The 27,078-nt window shown below is 35.3% G+C and overlaps 2 protein-coding genes across 2 annotated transcripts; both read right to left on the bottom strand.

The window, feature by feature from the left end:
• Positions 1-743: 743 nt before the first annotated feature.
• dnajc3b (DnaJ (Hsp40) homolog, subfamily C, member 3b) lies at positions 744-18,681 on the bottom strand. The gene is made up of 12 exons (XM_059354726.1): positions 18,204-18,681; positions 14,756-14,866; positions 14,501-14,625; positions 13,508-13,582; positions 13,277-13,420; positions 11,652-11,833; positions 10,323-10,442; positions 9,104-9,209; positions 7,411-7,531; positions 6,814-6,952; positions 4,679-4,827; positions 744-2,840 (listed from the first exon to the last, which is right to left on the bottom strand). Exons 1-12 carry the CDS (start codon positions 18,286-18,288, stop codon positions 2,692-2,694), a joined length of 1,506 nt encoding a protein of 501 aa, XP_059210709.1. The 5' UTR covers positions 18,289-18,681; the 3' UTR covers positions 744-2,691.
• A 1,087-nt stretch (positions 18,682-19,768) lies between these two features.
• cldn15a (claudin 15a) lies at positions 19,769-26,719 on the bottom strand. Its single transcript, XM_059354755.1, has 5 exons — positions 26,365-26,719; positions 25,256-25,420; positions 23,113-23,194; positions 22,326-22,433; positions 19,769-20,327 (listed from the first exon to the last, which is right to left on the bottom strand). Exons 1-5 carry the CDS (start codon positions 26,579-26,581, stop codon positions 20,231-20,233), a joined length of 669 nt encoding a protein of 222 aa, XP_059210738.1. The 5' UTR covers positions 26,582-26,719; the 3' UTR covers positions 19,769-20,230.
• Between the last annotated feature and the right edge of the window lie 359 nt (positions 26,720-27,078).

Here is a 27,078-nt window from a genome sequence, read left to right as displayed (position 1 = left end):
TGTGTGTCTTTTTTGGTCATTTTGTGTGTTTTTTTTAGTAATTTTGTGTCTTTTTTAGTAATTGTGTGTCTTTTTTGGTCATTTTGTGTCTTCTTTTAGTCATTTTGTGTCTTTTTTAGTAATTGTGTGTCTTTTTTGGTCATTTTGTGTCTTTTTTTTAGTAATTTTGTGTCTTTTTTGAGTTATTGTGTCTTTTTAGTAATTGTGTGTCTTTTTTGTGTCATTTTGTGTCTTTTTTGTAATTTTGTGTCTTTTTTAGTCATTTTTGTGTCTTTTTTTTAGTAATTGTGTGTCTTTTTAAAGTAATTAAGCGTTTTTCAGTCATTTTGGGTTTTTTGTCCTTTTGTGTCATTTTTGAGTAATTTTGTGTCTTTTTTTGGTCATTTTGTGTCTTTTTAAAGTAATTTCTTTTTTTTCTTTAATTTTGGGGCTTTTTTTTTGTAATTTTGTGTCTTTTTTAAGTAATTGAGGTTTTTTGTGTCATTTTATGTCTTTTTTTAAGTCATTTTGTGTCTTTTTTAAGTAATTGAGGTTTTTCTGCCATTTTCTGTCTTTTTTGGTCATTTTGTGTCATTTTAAAGTAATTTAATTTTTTTTCTGTCATTTTGTGTCTTTTTTGATTCTGCCTCCAGCAGGTAATTAGAGTGTGCGACCCCTGGTTATAAATGTTTCCTGTTAGACTCAGACGGTTAAAGACACGCTGGGCTTGTGAAGAATCTCTGAAAGGCTGCAGCAACACGTCAGGAGAGGACCAGATGTGGAGTGTTTATTCAAACAAAAAGGGGAAAAGTGCAAGTTTTCAAAGAGGAACTTTGAAATGAGTGAAAAGGGAAATCTGACTCCGTCATCATCGCTACAACTCTTTGTTTTCTTCTTCATGTTGATGTGTGAATTTAACCAAGTTACAGCCGCAATGTTTGCATCTACACTCATGGAAAAACATCATTAGACCTTTTTTTTCTTCAATTTCTTGTTCATTTTAATGTCTGGTACAACTAAAGCTACACAACATGGTTTTATTGATAATTATTTTAGTTATTACCAATAAAACCATGTTAAATGTCTAGATATCAGCTCTGAAATTAAACTTTTATCAGCTAGTTTTGTTCTTATCCTCATTATATTTGTCCAAACAAATGTTAGGTTGAATTGAATTACTGACATAAATACATTTTTCTATCATATTCTAATTTATTGAGATGCACCTGTATTATTCTGTCTGCTAGCTAGTGTCAGCATAGGAAAGTTTAAAAATAAGGCTTTTATGGGCAATGCACACAAGGCTCTGTGTATTTTATTTTGAAATTCTGCACAATGAGAGTGAAAATAGAGTGAAAAACCCAAAATCTGCAGCAGTTTTTCCCAGTTTTGTTCTCCCTTCGTCATTAACACCAGACCAAAAGTCATGTTATGATGTCATCTTCTATCATATTCTAGTTTATTGACATGCACCTGTATAATAACAACAAAATAGGTGATAAGAGTTTAATTTAAGAGCTGATATCTAGACATTTAACATGGTTTTATTGATAATAACCACAATCATTATCAAATCATTATGAAGATTATCATTATTTTTGGTAATTTTAACATCTATTTTTGGTCAATTTGTTTCAATCTTGATAATTTTGTGTCATTTTTTGGTAATTTTTACATCTATTTTTGGTCAATTTGTTTCAATCTTGATAATTTTGTGTCATTTTTTGGTCATTTTTGGTCAATTTGTTTCAATTTTGATTTTTTTGTGTCATTTTTTGGTCATTTTTACGTCTATTTTTGGTCACTTTGTGTCTTTTTAAGTCATTTTCACATCTACAGTCATGGTATAACCAAAATAATTCTGAAGAAAACAGTGTTAAATGTCTAGTTATCAGCTCTTAAATTAAACTCTTATCAGCTATTTTTGTTGTTTTTATTATATTTATCCAAACAAATGAACCTTTAGTTGTACCAGACATTAAAATGAACAAGAATTTGAAGAAAACAAGTTTGATCTAATCATTTTTTCTGTTGATATTTAGCTGATTGGTGCATAATAATACATAATATTTCCATTATCCCGATTAGACAGCAGGTGAAATCAAGTTAAAATCAAAACCAACCACAGAGCGCCACGATGTAACATCCATAGGATTTAAAAACTTTAACACTCACAAGTTTCCTTTAATAGTGCTCAAGTCTCACCTACTTACCGTTAACAGAAGCTCAACAAAACGCCTCCGCATGTCTTTCTGATGTATAAAAATCTCAGTTTGACACGGTCAAAAATATCAGTAAACATGTCGCTCCTTTAGAGAAAACCACCTCACTCACAGTCCGACTAGGGAAGCTGCTACTGCGTTAAAAAAAACAAAAAAACAAATAAAAAAAACAAAGAGTCTGTTGGTAAAAGAATGGCACAAAGAAAGAAATGAGAGAGTAATAAGAGCCGACTGTCACCCACCACCTCTTCCATTATTATTCCTAGAGAGAAGCTCAAGTGTTGACTTCGTTTCCACGGTTACGGCTTCAGTCTCAGCTGGGAGAAGGAAGTCTTTTCCTCCTGACGCTCAAATATAAATGTTCAAGTAACCGAACCGGAGATCCGGTTCAGAGGAAGACTCCGGATCTCCGTTAATCCGCTCTTCTTCTTCTTCTTCTTCTTCTTCTTCTTCTTCCCAAAACAAACGTCCTGTTCCTGAGCTCTCCGCTCTAGTTGTGGTGGAACTTGAAGTGGAAGCTTCCTCCGGACTCAAAGGGGTTGAAGTGGTAGGGCCAGCCCTGGCCCCCGCCCCCCCCGCCCCCCTGCTGGTTCTCAGGGTCCAGAGGGTCCTCGCCGGCGTCAAACTTCTGCCTCATTTCTGCAGGAATCATGGCAAGAACAGAGGGACAGGTTTATATTAAGGCAGGGGGCGAAAACTATGAAATATGATATGAAAGTTTAATGTGAGTTTCATATGAATGGCACTTTACTGTGTTGGGTGTGGAAGGTCCCTTTAATTACTTTTTTTGGAAATTTTGTGTCTTTTTTTGGTAATTTTGTGTGTTTTTGTAATAATTGTGTCTTTTTTTAGTACTTTTGTGTCTTTTTTGTAATTTTGTCTTTTTTTGGTCATTTTGTGTCATTTTTTAAATAATGGTGTCTTTTTTGGTCATTTTGTGCCTTTTGTTAAATAATTTTGTGCCTTTTTTTAAAGTACTTTTTTGTCTTTATTTTAGTACTTTGTGTCTTTTTTTTAGTAATTTTGTGTATTTTTTTGGTCATTTTGTGTCTTTTTAAATAATTGTGCGTCTTTTTTAACAATTGTGTGTCTTTTTTTGGTCATTTTGTGTCTTTTTTAAATAAATGTGTCTCTTTTTTAATAATTATGTGTCTTTTTTAATCATTTTGTGTCTTTTTTGGTAACTGTCTTTTTTTGGTAATTTTGTGTCTTTTTTTTGGTAATTTTGTGTGTTTTTGTAATAATTGTGTGTCTTTTTAAAATAATTTTGTGTCGTTTTTGGTAATTTCTTGTCTTTTTTTAGTAATTTAGTGTCTTTTTTGGGCCTTTTGTTATAATTTTGTGTCTTTTTTGGTAATTTTGTGTCTTTTTTGTAATTTTGTGTGTTTTTTGGTAATTTTGTGTGGTTTTTGGTAATTTTGTGAGTTTTTTTTTGTAATTTTGTGTGTTTTTCGGTAATTTTGTGACTTTTTTGGTAACTGTCTTTTTTTGGTAATTTTGTGTCTTTTTGTAATAATTTTGTGTCTTTTTTTAGTAATTTTGTGTCTTTTTTTAGTAATTCTGTGTCTTTTTGTAATAATTTTGTGTCTTTTTTTAGTAATTTTGTGTCTTTTTTTAGTAATTCTGTGTCTTTTTTGTGTCTTTTTGTAATAATTTTGTGTCTTTTTTTAGTAATTCTGTGTCTTTTTTAGTAATTTTGTAACTCATTTTAGTAACAGAGCTGAGAGGAGAGGACAGAAGAAGCAGTAAAAATGTAAATACAAAAATAATAATTTATCAAAGAAATTTGACTTGTGTTTTTTCTCTTTTATATTATTTATGTCATTATAACTGTGTTATTCTGCATAAAAGTCATTTTTGAGTTGTTCCCACTTCTAGACATGGTTGTGCTGATTCCACAGAGCTGCTGGACTTTTATATATTACATTGAAATACAAGGACACAGTGAGTAAAATGTAAAAAGAGCACAAAAACAGCTTGTTGGGGTTCAGAGGGTTAATGCATTAATTGAATTCAGTCAAATAATGCTGGACCTCTGATTAAAGGAACAGTAAGTCATTTTGGGAAATAGGCTCATTTGAACTAAAACACTCTCATGTCTGATTGTTCAATATAAAGTTAGATTGGTCTGTCAAGCAACAGTTTGGCACATAAAACCTCCAAAAAAAAAAAAAAACTTACTTTCAGGTTTTTGTAGCAATTAAATAAAAACATGACTGTCGATGAAAATCTATCTAACGTGGCCCAGAGACAATTTATGGACGAGTTAATATATTATGATGTTTAATTACTCTATGTCATTATAAATAAACGCAATGTCGTGTGTCCATAGTTTTCAGACGATTTAATTCAGAGATGTTTCATATTCTACCGTTAAAATAGACTCTGAACTACACCTGCTCATTTGTTGAAAGTCACTGTGGGTAAGAGTGTGCTAAATGCATAAAGTGATGGTGATATCCGTGCGAGTTCCTGACCTGGGTCGGTGAGAACCTCTTTAGCCGACGCGATGTCGATAAACTTCTTTTCGGCCTCTTTCTTCTCGGTCTCAGACTGGAAGTTGTCGGGGTGCCACTGCTGCGCCAGCTTCCTGTACGCCTTGATGATCTCCTGCTTGTTCGCACTCCTGACAACAACAAAGAGCCTGAGAGTCAATATTCACTGGAAATCTGGTTACACAGAGCTGAGAGGAGAGGACAGGACAGGCTCTAAAAATGTTAATAGTTCAATTGCATATATCGCATCAATATTGATCCATTCCTTCTTAAAGATCGTGACATTTTCTGTTTCAGACAAACTTATTTTCACCCTCTGAACCCACCAGAGGGATGCAGCATGTTTATTTTTAGGAAGATCGCAAAAAAATACACTGTATATTGCAGAAAGAAACCGTAAAAACAGGCATTAATATCGGAATTTGAGTTGAACAGTCCTTGAACAGATCATATGTTCTGAAAGTTTCCCCGTAGAAAAAGTAACCAAAACGAAGCTTAAAACTGTGATATTTCAGTTAAAATCTCTTCATTCTACAAGTCTCATTTAAAACGCCGCCAAAAACAAAGTGTTTGTAATAACTAGATCCTGTTAGAAACATTAAATTCTGCTCCTCAGAGACACTGAAGACATGATTGATTCTGCTGAGACCAACGGTCACATGACAAATATTCACTGAGAATCTGTTTACACAGAGTTGAGAGGAGGGGACAGGAGAGGCTGTTTACACAGAGCAGAGAGGAGAGGACAGGAGAGGCTGTTTACACAGAGCTGAGAGGAGAGGACAGGAGAGGCTGTTTACACAGAGCTGAGAGGAGAGGACAGGAGAGGCTGTTTACACAGAGCTGAGAGGAGAGGACAGGAGAGGCTGTTTACACAGAGCTGAGAGGAGAGGACAGGAGAGGCTGTTTACACAGAGCTGAGAGGAGAGGACAGGAGAGGCTGTTTACACAGAGCTGAGAGGAGAGGACAGGAGAGGCTGTTTACACAGAGCTGAGAGGAGAGGACAAGAGAGGCTGTTTACACAGAGCTGAGAGGAGAGGACAGGAGAGGCTGTTTACACAGAGCTGAGAGGAGAGGACAGGAGAGGCTGTTTACACAGAGCTGAGAGGAGAGGACAGGAGAGGCTGTTTACACAGAGCTGAGAGGAGAGGACAGGAGAGGCTGTTTACACAGAGCTGAGAGGAGAGGACAGGAGAGGCTGTTTACACAGAGCTGAGAGGAGAGGACAGGAGAGGCTGTTTACACAGAGCTGAGAGGAGAGGACAGGAGAGGCTGTTTACACAGAGCTGAGAGGAGAGGACAGGAGAGGCTGTTTACACAGAGCTGAGAGGAGAGGACAAGAGAGGCTGTTTACACAGAGCTGAGAGGAGAGGACAGGAGAGGCTGTTTACACAGAGCTGAGAGGAGAGGACAGGAGAGGCTGTTTACACAGAGCTGAGAGGAGAGGACAGGAGAGGCTGTTTACACAGAGCTGAGAGGAGAGGACAGGAGAGGCTGTTTACACAGAGCTGAGAGGAGAGGACAGGAGAGGCTGTTTACACAGAGCTGAGAGGAGAGGACAGGAGAGGCTGTTTACACAGAGCTGAGAGGAGAGGACAGGAGAGGCTGTTTACACAGAGCTGAGAGGAGAGGACAGGAGAGGCTGTTTACACAGAGCTGAGAGGAGAGGACAGGAAAATGTAAATAGTTCAATATGTATAGCATGTGGAGACCCAATTTTTAAAAAAATTTGTGGGCACTTGGAAAAGTGTCGTATCCGACAGTCCTTGAATGTTTCTTTGAGAAAAAGTAACCAAAACAAAGCTTAAAATTGTGATATTTCAGTTAAAAATCACTTTGTCTACATGTCTCATTTAAAAAGTTGCCAAAAAATAAACGTTTGTAATAACTAGATCCTGTTAAAAACATTAAATTCTCCTCAGAGACACTGTGAAGACACTGTGATTGATTCTGCTGAGACGAACGGTCAAATATTCACTGAGAATCTGTTTACACAGAGCTGAGAGGAGAGGACAGTAAAAATGTAAATAGTTCAATATGTATAGCATATATAGCATCAATATGGACTAAAACAAAGGAAACCTGGTCTGGAGATAGAACTGTTTGGACCAGTTACCTGCCGACACCGAGGATCTTGTAGTAATCCCTCTTTCTAGAGATTTTGAGCAGCTTCTGCGCTCGCTCCAGACCTTCCTTCAGATCGTGGCGCTCGCCTTCGCTGTCGAACTCTCTCGCCTCCTGATAGTCCTCCACGGCTGGAAGGAACACAAATTAATCACTTTAAATTTATCATGATTTTCATGTCAAAAGTAACTAAAGCTGTCAGCTAAATGTAGTGGAGTAAAAAGTTACATAAAATGGAAATACTCAAGTCAAGTACAAGTACCTCAAACATGTACCTAAGTACAGTACTTTAGTAAATGTACTTAGTTACATTCCACCACTATCTATTTGGACTAAAAAAGCTTTACCTGCTTTTATTTTGAAAGGGTTAATAACCATAAAACACCTCAATCTATTCATTCAACTTCTCAATCTGTGTTTTTTTCTAATGGTTTTCAGTACGTTTGATATCTTAAACCTGCTAAAACTGACACAATACATCAATTTATAAATTAAAATCTTGTACAAGTGTGAACCCTCCAAAATCAAATGGTGTGTGTTATTGCTGCTCTGCTTCCCGTCACTGAAAGGTGCAGGAGGTTCCCGTTACCTTTCTCGTACTCCTGGTTGAGGATGTAAGCCTCGGCTCGGTCCCGGAGCACGTTGGCGTTGCGGGGGTCTCTCTGGTGGGCCTCTGAACACACGTCGATGGCCTCCTGAGCCAAGTTCAGCTAAAGGAAGGATGGAGATACTGAGTCAGCACGGAGCAGTTTGAGGTCTTATCTTCTGCAGCATTTATCACCAACAAAGACCGTTTTCCCCATGAACATATTTTACTTTTATTACATGCAGGCAACAACTGACCAGCACCTGGTTAGAAACAGACTGTAGAAATAATGGACGTAGTGACTGTGACATTAGGCGGTAACCTTCGGGTCTGAGCCAGGCGGTAACCTCCTGGTCTGAGCCAGGCGGTAACCTTCGGGTCTGAGCCAGATGGTAACCTCCTGGTCTGAGCCAGGCGGTAACCTTCGGGTCTGAGCCAGGTGGTAACCTCCTGGTCTGAGCCAGGCGGTAACCTTCGGGTCTGAGCCAGGTGGTAACCTCCTGGTCTGAGCCAGGCGGTAACCTTCGGGTCTGAGCCAGACGGTTACCTCCTGGTCTGAGCCAGGCGGTAACCTTCGGGTCTGAGCCAGGTGGTAACCTCCTGGTCTGAGCCAGGCGGTAACCTTCGGGTCTGAGCCAGGTGGTAACCTCCTGGTCTGAGCCAGGCGGTAACCTCCTGGTCTGAGCCAGGCGGTTACCTCCTGGTCTGAGCCAGACGGTTACCTCCTGGTCTGAGCCAGGCGGTAACCTTCGGGTCTGAGCCAGGCGGTAACCTCCAGGTCTGAGCAGGGAGGCAAACCAGGAAGTGCCTTAAGCTGCATTCTACCCAAAATTCCAGCAGGGGGTGCTGACGGTGGCTGCAGAAGCATTTTGGTCCATGCATTTCAATACGAAATGAGAAAACTTCTCACTTGGTTTATTACCTCAGAAATGTTTTTTAGGACAACACTATGGTCTCAATCACTAGTAAAAAATCTTCTTCAAGACAATTTGATGTCAATAGTTCTAATAATGGCCCCATTTAGAAGAAAATAGAAGATAAAGAATCGTATGATTTGGGGCGGGGCTACCTTTGATTGACAGGTCACTAACAAGGCGAGCCGTCATCAGGAGAGAAGCAGAACAATGCGTATCCATGGCAACGTGTCAATAAAGTTATATATAAAGTTATATATAGATATAAAAGAGGACGTTTAGCGGTTTGGTCTCATAACTTTGACCCTTTCACTGTATTTTCACTTAATGACAGTTTATTTGAACGTTTTGTTCATTAAATGTCTTGTTCAGTGTTTGGTTGGACTAACAGACACTCCAAGGAGTCGCTGCTCAGTTTTTCTGAGGTCAGTAACAAACATTTTGTTTTTGTTTTTTTGCCTAAACTAACACCCGTTAATGCTATAATACTATTGACATTATTCAATCGTCTTGAAGGAGATTTTTTACTAGTGATTGAGACCATAGTGTTGTCCTAAAAAACATTTCTGAGGTTATAAATCAAGTGAGAAGTTTTCTCATTTTGCATTGAAATGAATGGACAAAAATGCTTCTGCAGCCAGACTTGCTGCCCCCTGTTGGAATTTTCAGTAGAATGCAGCTTAAGGCACTTCCTGGTTTGCCTCCTTACTCAGACCAGGAGGTTGCCGCCTGTGTTAGAAAGCGACCCACAGAGCTTCAAATAAACAGGAAGTGTCTCTTACTTTGACGAGGCAGAAGCAGATCTTCTCTTTGGCCTGGTTGGTGTAGAACGGGACGTTAGGCTCCGTCTTCATTACGGATTCATATTTATCAATGGCATCATGAAACCTGATTTTATGTAAAGAAACAGAGATCATAGCAGGTTGTGAATTAGATCTGACTGTAAAATAAGAATAATAGTAGATGCCTTGATGTATCAAAGCACCAGTACTGATTTCCTTTTTGAGGCCACACATGCATCTGATAACCTTCATCTTCAAGAGGAAAGTGAGTCTTTAGTGACTAATTTTGCACAGATGCAAGTCTGTAAAGTCAAGGTGAGATTTTTAGGTCGCATAGAGCAGTTAGCTGACGTTTTCTGTTTCAGACAAACTTATTTTCACCCTCTGAACCCGCCAGAGGGATGCAGCATGTTTTTTTTAGAAAGATCTCCAAAAAATACACAGTTTATCGTAGAAAGAAACTGTGAAAACCGACATTATTGTCAGAATTTGAACTTTCCAACAGTCCTTGAATGGATCATAGTTTACCAAGTTTTCCTTAGAAAAAAAGTAACCAAAACACTTTATTTACTTTATTCTACATGTCTCATTTAAAAGGTTGCCAAAAATAAACCATTTTGAATAATTAGAACTAACTTTTATTCTAAAGATCGCCAAAAATGGATAAATATAGATATAAATATATATAATAATTAATTAAATAAATATATTATTATTAATAATAATAATAATAATAATAATAATAATAATAATAATAATAATAATTTGAATTTGAATAATGTCATATTTTAAAAAAGCCCACTAACAGTTCATTTATTTGGCAATAAAAATAGAAGGGGGGGATCAAGCAAGGAAATTTTGTAATAAAAAAAAAAGGAAAAAAAGGAGGATTACAATAATATATAAAAATTCTATTCTTTAATAGTGATTATTTGGGGCAAAATTAACATCTTTGTTAACATATTCACATAAAAACATTTTTATTATAATTTATTCAAGAAATTCAACTTGCATTTTTTCTATTTTTTCTGATTTATGTCATTCTAACTGTGTTATTCTGCACAAAAGACATGTTTGAGTTGTTCTCACTTCTAGCCAGGATTGTGCTGATTCCACAGAGCTGCAGGACTTTTACATTTTATATGTTACAGTAAAATCCAAAGGCCACAGAGAGTCAAATGTAAAGTTAGATGTCCTGAGAGCTTCATGGTTCACTAACCTTTCGTGCTCGATGAGCTCCTCTGCTGAGTCCAGCTGCTTGCTGAGCTTCTTCACCTGCTTGTAGTGGCTGAAACACTCCTTATCATCCTGGTCCAGCTTCAGACACTCCCGGATGTGACTGCAAAGAAAGAAAAGAGACAACAGCGTGAAACAGAAGCTCTCCGGAGGAAAGTCAGCTTCATTTGCATGCCGGATAAATAAATAAACATAGTTTTTACATAATTTTGTTGTTGTTTATTTGTTGTTTTTGAGATCCTGATTTGGGAAATACCAGTTTACCCTGTATATATGTTCGTCTGTTTGCCCTCTGGTTTGTTATTTACTTTGTGAATATATACCTCGAAAAAAGGGAAAAAATGCAAGGTACAATACTGTAAAGAAAACGAAATGACTGATTATGTTAGTGAAGGTAAGAAGCCTTGCAATAAAGTATTTAAACTAGGGCCGGGACTCGATGAAAAAAATTAATCAAATTAATTAGAGGCTTTGTAATTAATTAATCGAAATTAATCACATTTTAATCGCATATAAATATTTGACCTGAGAACAGTGAGAAGTAATTTTTTTCACATGGATTTTTAGTATACCATTGAATAATGACTGAATACATAAGCTTAAGCAACAAAAATATTGTTTATTTTTGTTCAAGTCCAACAGACCAGTGACATTTTTGCCATTTAGTGTAGCAATAGCATATTTATAAATATAGTACATTTCATAAATCCAGGTAGCCTATAGGTAGGTAGACCTTCTGTAAACTAGAATACTTTGGTTTTTGAAGTAAAACACAATCCACGCTAGCTAGCACACTAGCCGCTAGCTGCTATATGTTTAGCATTGAGGTGATGCTTGAGGCTGGATGTGCTGCTATGGTGATATGTGAATTCCTTGTTGCCTAGCAACACAACCATGCTCTTATGGACGCTTCCATCCGTTGGTTTTTAGTAACTAAATGTCCCATCATCCACGGGGCCAACCAAAGGTCTCATCAGCTTCTTCCTTCATGTTCACTGTGGTTTGTTGTTGTCTCAACTCATCAACGCTAGTTGGTGCTCCAGTATAATCGGTCCTCCTGAAACTCATCCAGTGAGAAACGTTCCGCGGTGCAAAAATAAGTGCGATTAAAATGCGTCAATTTTTTTTAAACGCGTTAATTTTTGTGTAATTAATTCATCTTAATTAACGCGTTAAAGTCCCGGCCCTAAAAAAAATGCAAGGTACAATATTGCAAAGAAAAGGAAATGGCTGATTATGTTAGTGAAGGTAAGAAGCTTTGCAATAAAGTATTTAAACCAGCGTGGTGTGTTTGCTGCAGCATGAAGCTCACTTGAGGGACTCGTGGTGATCCCCGAGGCTGTAGTGCAGCATGCTGAGCTTCAGGAAGGCGGCGCGGTTGTCGTTGCGGAGCCGCGTGGTCGGGGTCAGGTCCAGGATGGCTTTCTGAGGATCTCCCATCCGGATGTAACATTCAGCACGGAGCTCCCGAGACTCAGGGTCCCACGGAGAGATCTGGAGAGAGACGGCAGCTTTTAGATGGAGTTCATTTACAGACATGGTGGGCTATCAAACAGCTCAGATAATGTTCAAAGCAAAAAATAATGTATTACCAATAAATATACTAGGGTTGTCACGTACGCACGTACTAAAATTTTCAACTCGATACCGATACTCAGGAAAATATTCGATACTCTATACCATTTTCGATACCACCAGGATAAAAACAAAGACCCCAAAATGTAACAGAATTATTTTTATTAGGGCCGGGACTCATACATGTATGTGTGTATGCATTTATAATTACGGTGTATAGGTAAATTATATTTATGTTTTGTAATACAAGACATGTTTAGACAAGGATTTTAACTAGTCATATTTAAGGAGAGGAGGTGGGAGTTTACAAGTTTTACTTCTTCTCACTCCTTTTCAAATATGTATTCTACATGTTAAATGTTTTGTCTGACTCTTTTTATTATTATTTTGCTTTCATATTCAAAATAAACGTAAATCAATCAATCAATGAGTAAACAGAGCGGTGCAACCTAATTCAGCTGAACAGTGACGACAGTAATGATCGATATTTTCTTTTATATATATATATATATATATATATATATATATATATATATATATATATATAGAGAGAGAGAGAGAGAGAAAATTTGACATGTAATGGTAAATAATCCAACAATGAAATTAAGAACATTTACTCTCACCCATAAACCCTCAATGCCACTGGTGGGATTGAAACATTTTTTAAACTTTTTTATTAAATCGCCAAAGAAACACCGTTCGTCGTAGAAAGAAACTTGAAAAAAAAAAACAGGCATTATTGTCTAAATTTGAACTTTCCCAAACCCTTGAATGGATCGTAGGTTATGAAAGTTTCCGTTAGAAAAAGTGACCAAAACGAAGATTAAAATTGTGATATTTCTGTCAAAATCACTTTATTCTGCATTTAGAGATGTTGCCAAAAATAAACTATTTGTAATAACTAGATCCTGTTACACAGATCAGAGAGGAGAGGACAGGAAAAATGTAAATAGTTCAATATGTATAACATGTGGAGACACTACTTGTTTTCTCCAAAATTCATGGAACTTGTGGGCACTTGGAAAAGTGTTGGACATATAAATTCCCTTTAATTAAAAAAGTATACATTTATTTGAGAAATTAAACTTGTGTTTTTTCTATTTTTTCTGATTGATGTCATTATAACTGTGTTATTCTGCACAATAGACTTCTTTGAGTTGTTCCCACTTCTAGCCATGATTGAGCTGATTCCATAAAGCTGCAAGAATTTATAGATTTAATATATTGCAGAGAAATAAAAGGCCCTGAAACAGCTTGTTGGGTTTCAGAGGGTTAAACAACAACAACAACAACAAACAGAAAGCATGCAAGCTTTTTCTGTTTAAATACTCCAGGAGAGCTCTTTATCCGGAGCAGACTCACCTCGATGACTCTCTCCAGCACGGAGATGGCGTTGCTGTAGTCTCCCTGGTGATAGGCAGCGTGGGCCTCCTCCTGCAGCTCCTCCAGCTCGTGAGCTTTCATCAGCTGGTCCTGAGCTTCCTCGTGGTCCGGGGAGCGCTGCAGCTAAAGACAACAACCAGGAAGGGTTTAACTACGGTGCATCACTCTGGCTGTCTCTGGTGAAGCAGTGACTGTGGGACTTGAACTCACCACGGCTTCAAAGTCCTCCCTGGCCTCCTGAGTGTTTCCCTGCTTCAACAGGATGTTTCCTCTCTGCAGCCGGGCCTGAGGAGGAGGAGGAGGAGGAAGGAATATGATACAGGAAGACAGTAATAATAATAATAATAATAATAATAAGGGCTCGGGTTGCAACCAGACGGTGAATTCACAGAACATTTCTGGAAATTTCCCCAAGGGTTCAAGTTCAGCTTGGGAATTTTGAAGCACATTTTTCACAATTACAATATAAAAATCACTCCTTTTAATAGTGAACTTACAGTATTTGGCGGGAAAATACACATTAAAAAAAGAAATACTAAGTCTTAAAGGGTTGGTAGATTTCCAGTAAATTTCTGCAAATTCTGGAAAAAGTAAATAAAAAAAGGAAATTTTGGGGAAAAAAGAAAAGAAGAAATGAATAATAATAGTCACATTTTCAATATATTTTTTTTTAACTTATTTGGCAATAAAAAAAAGGATAAAATAAAAATTAATTGAAAATAAAAATACAATAAAAAAGATGTAGGGGGATAAAAAAGGGAATTTTGAAAAAAAAAAAGAAAAGAATGAATAATAATAATAATAATAATAACAATAACAGTCACATTTTCAATGTATTTTTTTCCATTAACAGTGAACTTATTTGCCAATAAAAATAAAAATAAATTATAATAATAGTCACATTTTCAATATAAAAAAATGTGCCCGTTAATAGTGAACTTCTTTGGCAAGAAAATACACATAAAAAAATACTAGCTTCTATAGCATGTTGTGGTAAAACTGCAAATTCTGGAAAAAATTAAGAAAGGGAATTTTTAGGGGAAAAAAAGGGGGGATTACAATATAATGTAAAAATTATATTCTTTAATAGTGATTATTTGGGGGGAAATACACATCACAGTCTAGATTGTTAAATACGACTAAAAGGTTTGGGGTGTACTGTCCCTTTAAGACGGCTGGTTCTTTGTGATCAGGTGGACTTACAGCCAGGAAGTCGGGTTTGAGCTGGATGGCTCTGGTCAGGTCGGGTAAGGCAGATTTGGATTTCCCCATGGCCAGAAACACGGCAGCTCTCTTATAGTAGGTCAGGTAGTTCTTAGAGTCTCCCTCTGAAACACCAACACACTGTTATTGTCTCTGCTGAGGTATGGAGAGAGCAGAGACACACTGGGGACGTCCCACAGAGAAACTCTACGTGTGTGTGTGTGTGTGTGTGTGTGTGTGTGTGTGTAACCTTACCCACAGCTGAGTGGTAGTGGGACAAGGCTTCAGCCAGCTGACCAGCAGCCAAAAGTTTGCGTCCCATCTCCAGGTGGTGCTCGATCTCCACGTGGGTCGCCCCCAAGACCCCTGAAACACAAGACGGCTGTAAGCGACACTAGAAATATATCAGGACCAAGAGACGGAGGGACAGATTCAACCCATAAGAACCCACGGTGACACCCGTGTATCAAGCACTTTAAATCTTCTAGTGTCTCCCATATTCAGCTTTATGCTTCACCTTAACTCATTAAATCCCTAAGAGACGTAAACTGTGTGACTGGAAACTGAAATGTGTAAAAGTAGCTCATTTTAAAAAGCTTATTTTTTGTTACTAGGCTTAGTTTAAACCCATTTAACGATTCTAATCCATTAATAGTTTGTCCTGTGTTGCATTTAACTTGTTCTGACCAGATTTCCTGAACAAATTAAAGTCACAATTTTGATAAATGTTTATGGAGATGCAAAATAAAAAGGCAAATTTGTGTCTCTGTAAGCAGAAAATGTGTCTAGTTTTTTTCTATTTTAAAATAAGAAATATCATAAACATAAATACCATAAACGCCCATTGTAACGTTTATGTCACATCACAGATCTTTGACATTTAGGGGTTGTATTTTTTTTTTTTTAAACATCAGAAATGTGTTCTCTGTGGTCCACTTATAGAACATATCCTTTAAGGAGAACTGGGTCTGGGTTCTTATGGGTTAATAATCTCTCCTGCCACATGCCATCACTCTGTACAATAACAGATAACAGTCTGGTTCATTACATACCGTCGCTGTATGCACTTTATGGGTTTTTTATGCACACTGTTCATTGCACCTTATTTGTTATTTTTATACTATATATTCATATTTATTCTGCACTGGAATACTACCCTTTAATACATACTCCTTCTTTAGACACTTTATTTTTTATTGTATTTTATTGCCTCCTGAAGTATGCCTAGGTTATTCTTTTTATTTAAATGTGTTGTTTAGGGTTGTCAAAAGTATCGATACTAAAACGTTGTATCCGGATACTATACTCATTTTCAAAAGTATCGAGTATCTGAAGCTTGTTATCACAGTTGCAGTTTCTTTTTGCACAACTGTTTTTTATTATAAATATTTAACCTGTGCTTCTGTTCATTTTTACATGTTGAATTTTTCTTGTTAATAGAATTATTTCTGTTAAATTTTGGGGTCTTTGTTTTTATCCTTGTGGTATCGAAAATGGTATCGAGTATTGAATATTTTCCTGAGTATCGGTATCGAGTTGAACATTTTAGTATCATGACAACCCTAGTATATAAATATATCTACAGTAGTGTTCAATATAATATCAGTCCAATGTGATTAACCAGATTAATCCAGGTTTTTAGTATATTTTTTATTGCTACTTGGTAAACAAGGTACCAGTAGGTGCAGTAGATTCTCAGAAAACCAACCAGACCAGCATTGGTGATATGCAGCTCTTAAAGCTGTGACATTGGTCAAATAGTTGAAAGGGGCGTGTTCAAAAATATAGCAGTGTGGCATTCAATCAGTGAGGTCATCAATTTTGTGAAAAAACAGGTGTGTACAGGTAAATAACCAAAGAGCTAGAACTAAAAGAATAAACTGAGTGTAAAGCAGCCGTTGACACCAGGAAATGAAAACACATCGTCATGTTAAATTATCTAAACTCTGAGATGAATTTAAGTCTTATAATCATAAAGTAAACATCATGTTTGTTGTTGAAGTGGAGTCCTGTTGACAAGCTGAGCCTTTAACGCCACATACTGATCTTAGTTATGACTACAACTCTTTAAAACCCTGTAAAAATGTAATATTTAGATTTTACAGCCAAAATAAATTTCATATTGACGTTATAATTAAGTCTTATCAATCATTTATATATTTATATATAATTTGTTAATCCACATATATTTTTTGTTGAATTGCGTATTGATTATTTCCTACATTTATTTTGAAATGCATTTTTTTGTCAAATAACTCACAATAACCATAACATGTAATATTCAAAATATTATTGTATTTTATGTGCAATATTTACTATTTATATTTTTTATATTTTATATTTTTTGTAAATCATAACTTGAAAGTTGTAAACCATTTTGTCTTTTGGTAATATAATATATTTTTAGTATAATATTTGTGTTAATTGTGACAACAGGTAGACAATTATGCTTTAGTTTACACAGGTAATAATCATCATTCCACATACTGTTCTTAGTAATAACTACTCTGTACAGAAATAAATATGTTTAGGGAAATAAATATGTTTAGGGAAATAAATATGGAGAAAAATGCTCAATAAATAAAAATTAAAAAAAAATAGTAAATTTCAAATTAAAATTATAAATAAAAACAGGGGGAATTCAACTGACTACTAAATAAATATGGAAATTAACACAAAGGCAAATATATAACTGTAAAACTGTTGTATTAACCTTTTACAGCCAAAATAATTTTCATATTTAAGTAATAATTAAGCAGTGACTTACCACAAAAAAACAGAAATAAATATGTTAAGGGGAATAAATATGGAAATAAAATTGGGGGGAATTAAATTGACGAGTAAATAAATATGGAAATTAATACACAGGTAAATATATAACTGTAAAACTGTTGTATTAAGCTTTTACAGCCAAAATAATTGTCACTGTAGTAATAATTAAGCAGTGACTTACCACAAAAAACAGAAATAAATATGTTTTGGGAAATAAATATGGAGAAAAATGCTCAAGAAATTAAAAATATAATAAAATTCCATAGTAAATTTAAAATAAAAAATATGAATAAAATGGGGAGAAATTAAATAGAAGGGGAAATTAATATGGAAAATATTACAAAGGCAAATCTATAACTGTAAAACTGTTTTATTAACCCTTTACATACAAAATAATTGTCACTGTACTAATAATTATGCAGTGACTTACCACAAAAAACAGAAATAAACATGTTTAGGGAAATAAATATGGAAATAAAAATGAGGGGAATAAAATTGACTAGTAAACAGGTAAATATATAACTGTAAAACTGTTTTATTAACCGTTTACAGACAAAATAATTGTCACTGTAATAATAATTATGCAGTGATTTACCACAAAAAAATAAGAAATAAATATGTTCAGGGAAATAAATATGGAAATAAAAATGGGGGGAATTAAATTGACTAGTAAATTAATATGTAAATTAATACACAGGTAAATATATAACTGCAAAACTGTTTTATTAACCGTTTACAGACAAAATAATTGTGACTGTACTAATAATAAAGAAGTGACTTTTATTTTGGAGGGGCGGGACACTGTAAGCTAAGATTCCGGGACATTTAACGGCCATTAACGGCCATTTAACGGCCACAGAGACGCCAGAAACGTCCATAAAGGTGAGTATTAGTTAATTAAAATAAAGCTGTTTAATAAAGTGAGTCTTACCGTCCAGCTGGAGGTCCAGGAGGACACAGAGCAGGGACAGGGAGCACAGGACCCCGCTGAGTCCGCCCCGGCGACAAGACTCCATCTCCGGTTTATTCACTCTTTATTCACACCGGAACCCGCGACAATAACGGCTCTAACGGCTCTACTTTCTCCTGTTAGTCTCATTGAAGCGGCGACATTAACCGTTAAACCTGCATCGTTTCCTCTCCGCTGCACCGCAGGAACAGCTACGTCGGTGTATTTATGGTCCCGGTGTGACAGTATTCCGTGTAGAAATGAGGCACGCAGATCAAAGGTTCCACCCTTTAAAAATATATAAATATGAATATATTACAGCAGTTCCGGAGCTTCACAGCGACTCTGACGGCTTTAAATGCTCTTTAAACACCTCCAGGTAACATGATGATGGAGGAGGCGAACAGCTGACAGTCTGTGGACACTTTGTGCGGCGGTTCCTCCCTTTCTGTCCCACATTTGCCTGGTTGGTCCACACGCAGCACATCCGTGTTGGTGTGGAAACGTGGGCTGCTCTGATTGGAGGGACGCTTTTAACTGTGACGGCTCTCCTTACAGCCTTATTTAATGTAAATAACTGAGGATCAAGGAGAGCAAGTTAACCCTCATAGGGAAATAATATACTTTAATATTTAATTTAAATATATAATATACAAATATTATGTTTCTATTGTGAATAGTTACAATACGTGTTTTAATTTTCTAACAAAGCCAATTCATTTTAATTTTAAATCGATTTATCTTTTTATAATCCTTGGTGTTTATTCAGTTTTGTTTTATTGATATTTATGAATTCATTTTTAACATTTTAATGATTTACTGTTGTAATTTTGTTTCTTGTCTATTTTTTATTTTTTTTTATCATAAAAATAATAATTTATTTTTTGTGAATAGGTACAATGCTTTTTTTTTAGTTTTCTGACAAAGCCAATACCTTTTTTTAAAGTCCCTGGAGTTTATTTAATTATGCTCTACTGACTTTGATCTTTGGTTTTTTAACACTTCAATGTTTTATTGTTTATTTATTTATTTAATTTATTACTCCATGTGGATGTGCATGGTCAATATATATTCTTACAATATATTTTTTTAAATAATACTATAATATAATACTAAAGATTCCAATTATCCGTAATGATATCACAACATAATAATAATAATAATAATAATAATAATAATAACAATAATAATAATAATTATTATTATTATTAAAAAAGGAAAGAAAAAATAACAGATAGAAATAAAACAAACTTAAGTGACAAAATTATTTTGTAATTATAACAACAGCAATAATAATAATAATAATAATAATAATTGTTGTTATTATTATTACTATATAATTTTCATATATATTATCTAAACATATGTAGATATGATTGTGTAAATGTTACATTTATTTGTATAATTGTACTAATTATAGAATCTATTTTTATAATTATTATATTTACTATTTATAAAAAAAAGAAAATACATTTCAAAAAAATAAAAAATGAGTATGATCATAACTTTTACTATTGCCTCCAGGAATACAAAGTCAAACAGAAATGTTTATCATAAAACATTTTATTGTGTGCAATTTGTAAAAATAAAAAAACCTTCAAAATAAAGTCCTCCACTTTTCCCCCGTCTTCGTTCACATGTTTTATCTATAAAACTGTACAAAACAACACACACGAATATCTGGATCATCACAGTTTTGACAATCAAATGATTGGCTTCCTTTCAAAATAAGAGTCTGTATGTACATGAATGTATTAGTGCTGACATAAATAGAATCACTGCAAGCAAACGTTGAACGTTGTTATCATTTCATCATGAAAAACAGAAAACACACTTGTGATTATATACAGAGTGGCGATATTTAGACCTTCAACTCCTCCACATTGACAAAAAATCGTAATCTGAAGTGTAAAAAATGGACATTGGAGGCATCAGAGGAAAAACTTTACCCCAGACATTTGTAGGAAATTTGATTTTTTTTTGTGTGTGTGAGAAAGTTTAATTCCCGCTCAAACGTAGGCGTTTCGGCCGTAGGTGCTGGCAGCAACGCTTCTGGTCGGTGCAGGTCCAGAATAAACAGTTCCTCTGGGTTGGTATGGCAACGGGCTGCAAAACAACAAGGTGAAAACATAAACAACAGTCAGTGAGCTGCATGCACCCTGACAATGAAGCAGCTAAATGGAACCCAGCCTTCTTTAACCCTTTATCAGGCAAAGAACTATATCTGGTAACTTCAGGTAATTTTTTGAGAAAAAAGTTGCAAATTTACCAGATTAAAGTGGCAAATCTATAAGAAAAAAAGTTGCAGATTTTAGAGATTTAAAGTGGCAAATCTGTGCAAAAAAAGTCGCAGATTTACGAGAAAAAAGTGGGAAAAAGCAACTTTTTTCTCCCAGATTCACCACTTTAACCCTTAATAGGGCACTCATTGAAATACTTGCAAATTTCAACCCTCGAGAATATTGGAGGATATTACATACTGCCAGAATGTATAAAAAAAACATACGAAATAATATTTTGAGAAAAAAGTTTACGAGATTAAAGTGGTGAATCTACGAGAAAAAAATGCGCAGATTTAAGAGATTTAAAGTGGTGAATCTGGGAGAAAAAAGGTGCTTTTTCCCCAATTTTTTATCGTAAATCTGCAACTTTCTTCACACAGATTTGCCACGTTAAATCTCTTAAATCTGCAACTTTTTTTGTAGGTTTGCCACTTTAATCTAGTAAATTTGCTACTTTTTTCTGGAAATATTACCTGACTCTAACTACCAAATATAGTTCTTTGCCTGATGAAGGGTTAACAGTTTTTCTTCCCCTGCTGGGACTCACCACTGTGTTTTAGCAGCAGTGTCTTTTCCTATTTGACCACTGGGGGGCGCCACATCCACATCTGTACTGCTACACATGGTGCCTTTAACCATCAGCTGCCCCTTATTTAACCCACAAGAACCCAGAGACAGTAATCCTTAAAGGAAGATTATGGGGGAAATACCACATAAAACACATTTATGATGTTTAAAAAAAAAAAAAAAAAATCTACCCCTAAATGTCAAAGATCTGTGATGTGACATTTTTACGATACATTGGGCCTTTATTGTATTTATGTTTATGATATTTCTTAATTTAAAATTTTAAAAAAACGAGCCACATTTTCTGCACACAGAAACATAAATTTGCCTTTTTCTCTGCATCTCCACAACATATATCAAATATAGTGCTGTTTAACAATAAATTATTTTTCAGATTGGTTTTTAAGTAACAAAATAATAATAAATCAATAATAAATAAATAAAAACAAACAACCATTTGCCGTTTTGTTTGCATCTCTATAACATATATCAAAATTGTGGCTTTAATTTGTTCAGGAAATCTGATCAGAACAAGTTAAATGTAATACAGGACATCATATTAACGGATTAGAATTATTAAATGAGTTTAAACTTTTAATGAGTTAATGTGAAGCATAAAGCTGAATATGGGAGATTCTAGAAGATTTAAAGTGTTTGTTACACGGGTGTCACCATAGGTTCTTATGGGTTCATTTTCACCCTTTTTTAGTTTTCTGACAAAGCCAATACCTTTTTTTAAAGTCCCTGGAGTTTATTTAATTATGCTCTACTGACTTTGATCTTTGGTTTTTTAACACTTCAATGTTTTATTGTTTATTTATTTATTTAATTTATTACTCCATGTGGATGTGCATGGTCTATATATATTCTTACAATATATTTTTAAAAATAATACTATAATATAATATAATACATTACAAAAATTATTATTTGTCTCATGTGTCTCTAAATATGGAGGACAGAAGCTGTCAAAATCTAAAATAAATGTGACATAAAAGCCATAATAGCTATTTTTATATTTACCTTTATATTCATTTCCTGATTTCTTAGTTTTATTCTCTGTATTTATTTCACTGAACATATTTATGTATGTATTATTTTCTTAATACATTTGTTAATGCATTTCTTGGTCCTGAGGCATCATGCACCATTAGAGAAAACCTTCCATATGTCAGAAACACGGGCCCTTAGATGGACGTGCATCAACAGTAATTTAATGAATGAATAATATATGATATTTATCAGACAGACTCACTATTTTTCCTCTGTGCCCATCTTGCAGGAGCAGGTGAGACAGGCTCCTCCAGCGATGGCCAGAACCGCCGAGCACCAGCCGATGTAGAGCCCCTCCCCTATCTCATACCTGACACACACACACACACACACACACACACACACACACACACACACACACACAGTTAGGTCATGTGAGCTTCATGTTTTAATGGTAAAAATCAATTATTTATTTAAAAAAATATATACCATGTGAGACGTGACATGATTTAAATATTATATTATTATATCATATTATAGAATTAATATTCTGAATGATATGCCAGAGGCTATATAATTTGTAAATCCCCATAATTTGTGTTGAATTGCATATTGTTTATTTTATTTTTATTTTTTTCCCCTATATTTATATGTTTTTGATATAATATGTTTTAGTCATAATACTTCATAATGACATCACATAATAAAATTAATATAATAATAAAAATAATAATAAAATAGTAATGATAATTAAATAATAATAATAATAATAAAACAAAAAATAATAATAATTAAATAATAATAATAATAATAATAATAAACAAACACTACTTTAGTTGCCAATTCTAATAAAATTAAAAGTAAAAAAATAAAAAATAAATACTATCAATACAAACATATATATATATTTATATATTTTTAAAATTTTACATTGATTTGTATAATAGTACTAATTATATCATAATTATATCACATATAACTATAATGTTTACTATTTATAAAAAAAATAAAAAAATGAAATATAATGACCATAACTTGTATTTTCTCACCTGGTCCCGAGGTTTAAAGGGTTGAAGAAGTCCTGAGTGATGTTGAAGGCGTACCAGGACACTGAGACCATGGTGCACATTCCTTATGAGGGGAAATAAATAAATATTCATTAATCATTGAGGAGGAGGATTGATTTTAAACATGCAATAAAACATGATAATCATTTATTATCTATTGATATGGTGTATGAGTATTAGGACACTGGTTCCCAACCTGAGGTTCCCAACCCCAACTAGAGGACGCCAAGGCTTTATGGGGGGTCACAAGGCCTTTTTAGAGGTGTAAAAGAAACCCTAAAAAAATATTGGACTACATCTCAACATCTTAATTTATTATAATTTATTATCACTTACCTACTTGTGCAAAATTATTTTTTTGAGTCTGTACATTTTTTTTAAATTAGTATATTTTCTAAAGTCTGCATATTTTATTTTATTTTTTACTATTTTTCTATTACTTACATACATCTATACTTCTATTTATTTCTATTTTTGTAACTGGAGCAAAACCCAATTTCAATTAAGATCAATAAAGTATTTCTGATTTTGATTCATTAATTTCTACAAAAAAACAACAAAATAAATAGTTAATTTTAACTTTAGATTTTTATTTACAATATAAAAAAAGAAGCTATATTCACGTTGATCCCAAGCTGCCAATCAAACCAAGCAAGAGGCGGGCTTTATTACTTTACTTCCTGCTGGTAGATAAATGCTGAAGTAAAGTTTATTTATTTACGATGATCTATAAAATCAAGGTCACTCAGTATTTACTAACCCGACCAACACGTGAATAGCGTGACGTTCTCTCTGCTGATAAACAGCCGAGCCACTAACTGACTGTTGGACTTTGAGAGACGTTCACAGACGCACGTTTTTTTGTCTGACGCTCTTTGGCAAATCGTTTTCAAAGCGGCCACGCCCGCAGCGACTCTGTGTCATCACCCCGTTAGAAATAAAAACACAGATAAAGCACCGGTCATTCATTAGCCGTTCACAGTAGGCGGTCGCATTAGCTGATCGCATTAGCCAGTAGCAAATTAGCCGGTAGCACATTAGCCGGTCACATTAGACGGTCACATTAGCTGGTCATTCATTAGCCGGTCATTCATTAGCCGGTGACATTAGCCGGTCATTCATTAGCCGTTCACATTAGCCAGTCGTTCATTAGCCGGTCACAGTAGGCGGTCGCACATTAGCTGGTCGCATTAGACAGTCACATTTGACGGTCACATTAACCGTTAGCACATTAGCCGGTCGCATTAACCGGTCATACTAACCAGTCATATTAACCGGTCACATTAGCCGGTCCCACATTAGCCAGTCACATTAACCAGTCATATTAACCAGTTGCACATTAGCCGGTCGCATTAGCCGGTCACATTAGCAGGTCACATTAGCCAGTCACATTAGCCGGTAGCACATTAACCGGTAGCACATTAGCTGGTCACACATTAACCGGTCACATCAGCCGGTAGCACATTAACCAGTTGCACATTATCCAGTCACATTAGCCGGTAGCACATTAACCGGTTGCACATTATCCAGTCACATTAGCCGGTAGCACATTAACCGGTTGCACATTAGCCGGTCACATTAACCAGTAGCACATTAACCGGTTGCACATTAGCCGGTCACATTAGCCGGTAGCACATTGACCGGTCTCATTAGCCAGTCGCATTAGCCGGTCGTTCATTAGCCGGTCGTTCATTAGCCGGTCACACATTAGCCGGTCGCATTAACCGGTCGCACATTAGCTGGTCGCATTAGCCGGTTGCATTAGCCAGTCACATTAGCCGGTCGCATTAGCCGCAGGTCACATTAGCCGTCAGTAGCGATGGTACAAAGTGTCTAACTGAGGTCAACAGAAAGGCGCCATATTAACTCGCTGAAACGACGCATATCTCCACCCAGTGTTGAGGAGGAGGACAAGTTCCGTCAGTTATAAGATTTTCTCAGTTGCATGTAAACTGGAACAAGGACAGAGGTCTGATTAGACGCCAAAATCGATTTTTAAGCATAGCTCGATATGTCAGGGGACATCAGTGTCCATAAACACAAATTTTGCCTCAAACTTATCAATTAAAAGTGCTCTAAAACATATTTTTTTCACCTTTTTAATGCATTTTCTTGTCTTTATTACCTTGAATTAAGAACAGGACTCCTGCAGCTCCGGCGAACCTCCCTTTGAGAACATAGTTCTCCCCTCCAGCCTTGGAACACTGGATCCCGATCAGAGCCAGAACCAGGCCCAAGGTTCCCATCGCTATCGCTGTGATCATCAAGGCTCGAGACGCCTGGATGTAACCTGCAAACACACAGAAAACACTCATTTGGATTTATTTTGCATGAATCATTCAGATGTTGGCCTGTAAACATGTCTTTATGAACATTTACAGTTCAACAGGTGACTCTTAAAACTTAAAACTAAAAAAATTGTCACTTTTTCAACGTCTCTTGTTACATGGCTAATTCAAACTGTAAAAAAAATGATTTATTGCAATTATTTATTTTTATTATTATTTATTCTTTTAATATGGCTAATTCAAACTTTTAAAAAAATAATTTTTTGCAATTAAAAAAATTATTTATAGCAACAATAAAAAAAGATTTATTGCAATTAGATTACTTATTTTTGGGTCAGCGCACCACTCAAAGCGAGCAGTGAAGGAAACTCCCTTCATTCAGATGTCAAAGTTAAACACATAAAACCTCAAAATGATCACTTTTTTCAATGTTACTTGTAATATGGCTGATTTAAACTTCTTTCAAAGAAATAAAAAGTCTATAATCAGTGTTTTATGGACAAAAAATGATTTGTTACAATAAAAAAATGATTTAGTGCAATTTTAAAAAATGATTTATTGCAATTAGATTAATTGTTTTTTGGTCACTTTTTAAACGTTTCTTGTAATAATCTAAACAAAAAAAAAGATTTATTGCAATTTAAAAAAAATATTTAGTGCAATTTAAAAAAATATTTATTGCAATTTAAAAAAAAATATTTAGTGCAATTAGATTATTTATTTTTGGGTCAGCGCACCACTCAAAGCGAGCAGTAAAAGGAAACTCCCTTCATTCAGATGTCAAAGTTAAACACATAAAACCTCAAAATGATCACTTTTTTCAATGTTACTTGTGATATGGCTGATTTAAACTTCTTTCAAAGAAACAAAAAAGTCTATAATCAATGTTTTATGGATAAAAAAAATGATTTATTGCATAGATTTATGATTTTTCTAGTCAGCGTACCACTCAAAGCGAGCAGCGAAGGGAACTCCCTGCAGTTGTGAACGCCGGTTGAATCGGTGGCACACGACATCCAGAGGTTCTCGTAGATGGTGGAGGTGGTGATGACGTTCCCGTCCACCGTGGACGTCCTCCAGTAGCGGTTGGGCAGAGCGATGCCCACCATCACCCAGCCCACGAAGCCCAGCACCAGAGCCACCACTTCCACGATCGGATCCATGACCCCTCCTCGGCCCCGCAGCGAGCTTGATCCAGATCTCAGGTTCAGGAAGAAGTTGTTAGAAAAACCTGATGTTGGTGCGACAGAGAGCCAGTGAGAGAGTTTCTCTGTTTCTGTCTGAGTCTGTGTTCACTGTGAGAGCTCAGCACATATCTATAATCATTTATATGAGTCGCTTTCTCTCCTCCCCCCTACCCTTCACACACACACACACACACACACACACACACACACACACACACCTGTACTTCTATCTTTGTGAGGGCCCTCATTGGAAGAATTCCCCAGCAAAGTTATAATAGCTTTGGATTTTTCAGTAGTTTTAGTTTTAGTTTTTACTAGTTTTAGTGTTTATTTGTTGGGCGGAAGATTAAAAGAGGTCACAGTAAATTTTGCCTTTATTTATTTTGCCTTATCCATCTTCATTATGTATGAAAAAAGTTGACAAAGACACAAACGAAGGACATTTTCATTATAATTTTAGTGAGTTTTAGTTA

The sequence above is a fragment of the Centropristis striata genome, chromosome 17 (genome assembly GCF_030273125.1).
Source record: "Centropristis striata isolate RG_2023a ecotype Rhode Island chromosome 17, C.striata_1.0, whole genome shotgun sequence".
In the NCBI taxonomy this organism is placed as follows: domain Eukaryota; kingdom Metazoa; phylum Chordata; class Actinopteri; order Perciformes; family Serranidae; genus Centropristis; species Centropristis striata.
Note: the sequence above shows the minus strand (reverse complement) of the source record. Positions and strands in the feature narration are given on the sequence as shown.